A 6,296-nucleotide genomic window follows, 5' to 3' on the forward strand; every position below is an offset into this window, starting at 1 on the left:
TATAATTTACGGGGATATTGATTTTTGAAATAGGTAAAGTAAGAAGGAATATAAAATACAAATGTATTTCAGTTTTAGGAGTTAAATGGTGGAACAAGCTCAGTGATGAGTTGAAGACATGTAGTTCTTTGTTAAGGTTTAAGAAAACCTTGAAAGGTGAAATAATGGAAAATTATAAAATATAGTAACAATTACTTTCATCCCATTGATTTTTTTAACGTTGATGTTCCAGGCAATCTTATTTTAGTGAAGGTATTGGATAGGCAAATATTAGCTTTGGCTTCAGCCTATTCCTTTTTCGGTCATTCTTTTTCTTTTCTTTTTGTGTGTAAATGTGTATGATTGTTAAATATGTATAATCTATACTGTTAAACTGATCATTGATCAAATTTTAATTTTCCTGAGGGAACTCTCCTGAAGGAATCAATAAAGTACTATCTATCTATCTATTATATGACCGAAATAAACTTATTTCATTCATTCATTCATAACACAACCTGCTAACAGAACATTGTGGATGACATGAAAAACGCCCAAAAAAGATGAAAACATTCAAAATGACACCCACTTAAATCCATTAGAGTGCATAATAGGAAAAATGCAAAACACTCTCCACACTTTTCCATGTTTGGCACATTTTAGCTGCTTGATATTTCTGATTGATTACAAAACTTTAAGAAGGTCGTCACGGAAGTAAACAATGTAGAAGTCAAACTTTCACATACTCTTAATATCCAATTATATGATTTATATATCCATTATATTAATGATATATCCATCATAGTAATATAAAATGTACACATATACAAATATAGTTACTTTACATGCAGTCTGCTTTTTTTGGAGCCCAATGTGGCCCCAAAAAGTTTGGACACCCCTGCTCAGGATCAACTTCAGACCGTCCTTCGATTATAAGTTGTCAGTTTAAGTTTTTGTCTTATGCCCTTTTTGTCAAAGTCAACTTTGTTTTTCATACGGCAAATGCACAAAACATGCCATATTTTTAACCCCCTCAAAAATATTTAAATTTTTAAGTCAAATGATTGGAGCCTTGAATAGGTCAGTAATTCATAGCAACATTCATTTTGATTCATTATTATGTTTTGAGCAACGACAGTTTTAAAGAAGCTTTGTGTCATTAAAGTCAACACTGCAACGTTTCCTGGTTACATTTCACCGGTTTGTATTCCTTTTTTCCCCCCTTTTATAATAGCATTTTTTAGAACGTGACGCGGGTCATTAAAACCTTAGCTGAAAGTTACCAATCGCAATGGTAAAGAGAAGTTACATGTGCAGAAATCAATCTATGTGCGACAATAAATTGGCTCATATGATTTAATATAAAACATAATAAAGGAGCCACTAATAGGAAGAAATGAGGTCCGGCTAATGCCATTAAAACCATTCGGCATGGCTTTAACTGCAGGTCCATTTTCTCCTCATGCACCGCATCGCCCGAGCATTTCAGTCCCAATCCCTGTCCTAAAAAGAGCACATGGAACACTACAAAATAACAGTTGGATTTGTTGTGTTTTTCACAGTCTTAAAAGCAGGGGTTGAAATAACATGAAATGAGGGCTGTAATAGAACAGTAATTGCGCTAATTTCCATTACTGGAAAATATTTGGATGTCAAGCAATTGGAGCCTTAAAAATGTCAATAATTCATAACATTGATTTGAATGTATTATTATTTTTGAGCAATGACAGTTTAAACAAAAAAATCCCACTAAAATTATTGGGCACCCAAAAGGGCCCCACTCATTATTGTTAAAAAAGGTCATACATTTTTAACTTTTTTAGTTTTAACGCTTATGTTTTTAGGTCACCTTCAAGTCTGTCGATTGATATGAAGTTGTTTTTTTTAATGTTTTATACCCTTTTTGTGAAAACACATTTTTTTACAGCAAAACCACAAAATATGCAGTATTTTACCGAAATATTGGATGTGAAGTAATTGGAGCCTTAAAATGTCAAAAATGTATAACATTGATTTTAATGTATTATACATTTTTTGAGCAATGACAGTTTATAGAAAAAAACCAAAAACAATCCCACTAAAATTCTTAAATTCATAAATGTTAAAAATAAGTCATACAATTTTGTTGTGGTTTTCAGTTTTGACACTTATGTCTCTAAATCAACTTCAGGTCTATCGGTTGATATCATTTATGGTTTTTACCCTTTTTGCCAAAACTTAGTTTTATACAGCAAAAACACAAACTATGCAATATTTTCACCAAAAAAATATTTGGATGTAAAGTAAATTGAGCCTTAAAAAGGTCAATAATTCATAACAACATTGATTTGATTTTATTATTAATTTTTAAGAAATGACAGTTTAGACCAAACAAATCCCACTAAAATTCTTAGAGACCCAAAAATGGCCCCCTCATAAGTGTTAAAAATAAGTCATACATGTATTATTTTATTTTTATTTTTAACGCTTATGTGTTTAGATCAACTTCAGGTCGATTGTTTTTGTTCATGTTTTATACCCTTTTTGGCAAAACTTTGTTTTTATGGTAAAAACACAAATTATGAAATATTTTCCCCAAAAATATTTGGATGTGAAGTAATTGGAGCCGTAAAAAGTTCAATAATTCATAACATTGATTTTAATGTATTATTAATTTTTGAGAAATAACAGTTTAAACAAAAAAATCCCACTAAAATTCTTGGGGACACAAAAGGGCCCCACTCATAAGTGTCAAAAATAAGTCATACATTTTTTTTATTTTTTTTTAAAGTGGTTATGTTTTTAGATCAACTTCAGTTCTATCGGTTGATATAGTTATTTTATTTTAAATGTTTATGTTTTACACCCTTTTTGTCAAAACACTGTATTTTATAGCAAAAACAAAATATGCAATATTTTACCTAAAAATATTTGGGTGTGAAGTAATTGGAGTTTTAAAAAGGTCAATAATTCATAGCAACATTGATTTTATTTTATTATTAGTTTTTAAGAAATGACAGTTTAAATCAAACAAATCCCACTAAAATTCTTGGGGACCCAGAAGGGCCCCACTCGTAAGTGTCAAAAATAAGTCATACATGTATTATTATTATTATTATTATTTTTTTTTTAACGCTTATGTGTTTAGATCAACTTCAGGCTAATCGGTTGATATAAAGGTTTTTTTTTTTCATGTTGTATACCCTTTTTGGCAAAAGTTTGTTTTTTATGGTAAAAACACAAATTATGAAATATATTCCCAAAAACATTTGGATATGAAGTAATTGGAGCCTTACAAAGGTCAATAATTCATAACATTGATTTTAAATGTATTATTAATTTTTGAAAAATGACAGTTTAAACAAAAAAAATCCCACTAAAATTATTGGGGACCCAAAAGGGCACCACTCATAAATGTTAAAAAAAAGGTCATACCTTTTTAATTATTTTTTTGTTTTAAAGCTTGTGCTTTTAGGTCACCTTCAAGTCTGTCGATTGATATAAAGTTTTTTTGTTTTTTTTTATAATTATGGTTTTTACCCTTTTTGCCAAAACCTAGTTTTATATGGCAAAAACACAAAATATGCAATATTTTCCCCAAAAATATATTTGGATGTGAAGTAATTGGAGGCTTAAAAATGTCAACAAATTATATCAACATTGATTTTAATTTATTATTAATTTTTGAGAAATGACAGTTTAAACAAAAATAATCCCACACAAATGATTGGGGACCCAAAAGGGCCCCACACATAAGTGTTAAAAATAAGTCATACATTTATTTTAATTTTAATTTTAAGTGCTTATGTGTTTAGATCAACTTCAGTTCTATCGGTTGATATAAAGTTATTTAATTTTTATGTTTTATATCCTTTTTGTCAAAACAGCAAAAACACCAAATGTGCAATATTTTCCCGGTAAATATTTTGATCTGAAGTAATTACAGCCTTAAAAAGGTCAAAAATTCATAACATTGATTTTAATGTATTATTAATTATTGAGCAATGACAGTTTAAAGAAAAAGAAAAACAATCCCACTAAAAATTTATTTATTTTTTAGCGCTTTTGTGTTTAGATCATTTTAAGTTCTATCGGTTGATCTAAAGTTATTTAATTTTTAATTTTTATGTTTTATATCTTTTTGTGGACTTGTGTTTTTCACAGTCCTAAATTAACATGAAATGAGTGCTGTAATAGCGCAGTAATAACGCTAATTTCCGTCACCGGCGCTCATTTTTTGGATGTTTGGATTCACGACAAGTCAGACTTTGTTGATTGTTTTTCTGTCTTTAGTGTTTATTTGTCTTTCAGTGCTCCTCCCTCGCTTTTTTTGCCGCTTCCTGCCGCGAGCTCTGATTGAGCGCGCTCGTCCCGCCGCGCTGATTAAGAGACTAATTAGAAGTGTCGGCTGCCATTCATTGTTTAACGTTCATATTTTTTCCGGTGACACTGACAAGCTGCTTCAATGACGTATGGGCTCCCTCTTCTCTTAGTACTCGCCTCACTTCGCCTACCTCCTCTGTATCCTGGGATCACATCGACCGGGACAAAAACAAACCATCTGCAATTAATCGTTGAATAAAGGATCCTTCGCCTTACCGACACAGAGTGGGAGGGGCTTGTCCCACGCCCGCCTCTCGCCCCTCAGGCAGGTGAGCACCTCCGGGCCCTTGAGGGTGTAGCCGGGGTCACAGCTGTACGACACGCTGCTCCCTGCGAAGTGGCCCTTGTCCTCTCGCTTGTAGCCGAAGCGTGGCACGCCCGGGTCCTCGCACCTGACCAGCTCAAAGCCTGGGGAGGGGGTGGGGCGTACAGGTGTGAACAAGGTGTGCGGGCCCCACGCTGCGGATGTCTACTCACTGGTGAAGTGGAGCTCGAAGCCCTTGCTGACGTTGTCGGCGTTGGTGATGAACTCCAGCCACATGGAGCTGGACGTGGAGTTTAGGGTGGCCTCCAGCATCTCGCCGTCCGTAAACACGCCGAGCAGACGGGCCGAGTTGCTGCTGCCGTCAAACACCTGGGAGACGGCGGAAGGGGAGGGGCCTCTTTGTTAAAAAAATACTCAGGCATGGGCCTCAAACGTGCTTACATTGGTTATGGCTGCCATCAGAGGGCCACATTAAAGGACGTGGCTGACCACGTTGAATGATGTGGCAGACCACTTTGAACAAGGTGGAACACAACGTTGAACGACATGACCGGCAATATTAAATTAAATGGCGGATGAATGAAGTGGCCGACCACATTAAAAGATATGACAGGCCACCTCAAATGATGTAGATGACCACATAGAATGGTGCGGCGGACCACTTTACACGATGTGGCAGACCACGTTTAAATGACATGGTGGACAACGTTAAATGAGGTGGAAGACCACCTTGAATGATGTAGCGGGCCACTATAAATGATGTGAAAGACCACATTCAATGACGTGACGGGCTGGGTTAAATTAAATGGCGGATCACTTTAAATGAAGTGGCCGACCACGTTAAATGACACGGCAGGCCACATTGAAGGACATAACGGAACACGTTAAATGATGTGGAAGACAATATTGTGAGGTGGCAGGCCAATTTCAATGATGGGTGAGAACATTTTAAATGACGAGTCAGGCCATTTTAAATTACATGGCAGACCACATTGAAGGATGTGGCGGAACATGTTAAATGATGTGGAAGACAACATTGAATGAGGTTTCAGACCAGATCGAATGAAGCGGCGGACCACGTTAAATGATATGGCAGGCCAATTTTAATGATGTGGCAGGCCACATCCAATGAGGTGGAAAACCACAATGAATATATTATATATATTATAATATGTATTCTTATTCTTATCTATTGTGAGCGAACTGTGGTGCTGAATTTCCCCCAGGGATCAATAAAGTACTTTCTATTCTATTCTAACAATAATAATTGGATTTCTCCAGTCAGCAACAATGTATACACATACACATAATGTGCAACCCGGTTCACTCTTTCATCTCCCTGGTATTTTGCATACTCCTCAGCATGTCTAGTGGTATAATGACGTTTTAAATTGTATTCCTTGTGCACTGCAACTTTCTCTGTGCAAATAAGACACGTCGGGGTGCCCCTGTGCTCAACAAAGAAATATTGCATCTCCCACTTTTCCTGGAATTGTCTTTGCTCATCACTAACCTTTCTCTTCACCGCACGCTTTGAAAAAGACATGTTTGGGGTTGTGGAATATATTTGTATTTAACCGACGCACGGAGAATAATGTTATTTCCGCAATGTGTGTCGTTCCGCTTTTCCTCCCGACAGCAACACGGCGGTCGGCGGAAAGTACCGGGAAAAAGTGACGGCTCCCGCAGT

The 6,296-nt window shown here is 35.5% G+C and overlaps 1 protein-coding gene across 2 annotated transcripts in view; it reads right to left on the bottom strand.

Annotated features, from left to right (window-relative positions):
- The window catches only part of csmd2 (CUB and Sushi multiple domains 2), a 691,992-nt gene that overhangs the window by 285,952 nt on the left and 399,744 nt on the right, over positions 1-6,296 (bottom strand). For both annotated transcript variants that reach the window (XR_009822205.1, XM_062030117.1), the window contains 2 exons: positions 4,819-4,975; positions 4,558-4,749 (listed from right to left, as the gene is read on the bottom strand). Coding sequence is in view for 1 of the 2 variants with exons in the window: in XM_062030117.1 (XP_061886101.1) it covers positions 4,558-4,749; positions 4,819-4,975 (349 nt within the window). In the remaining variant the exon portion in view is untranslated. The remainder of the gene's footprint in view (positions 1-4,557; positions 4,750-4,818; positions 4,976-6,296) is intronic.

The sequence above is a fragment of the Entelurus aequoreus genome, linkage group LG20, assembly GCF_033978785.1.
Source record: "Entelurus aequoreus isolate RoL-2023_Sb linkage group LG20, RoL_Eaeq_v1.1, whole genome shotgun sequence".
In the NCBI taxonomy this organism is placed as follows: Eukaryota; Metazoa; Chordata; class Actinopteri; order Syngnathiformes; family Syngnathidae; genus Entelurus; species Entelurus aequoreus.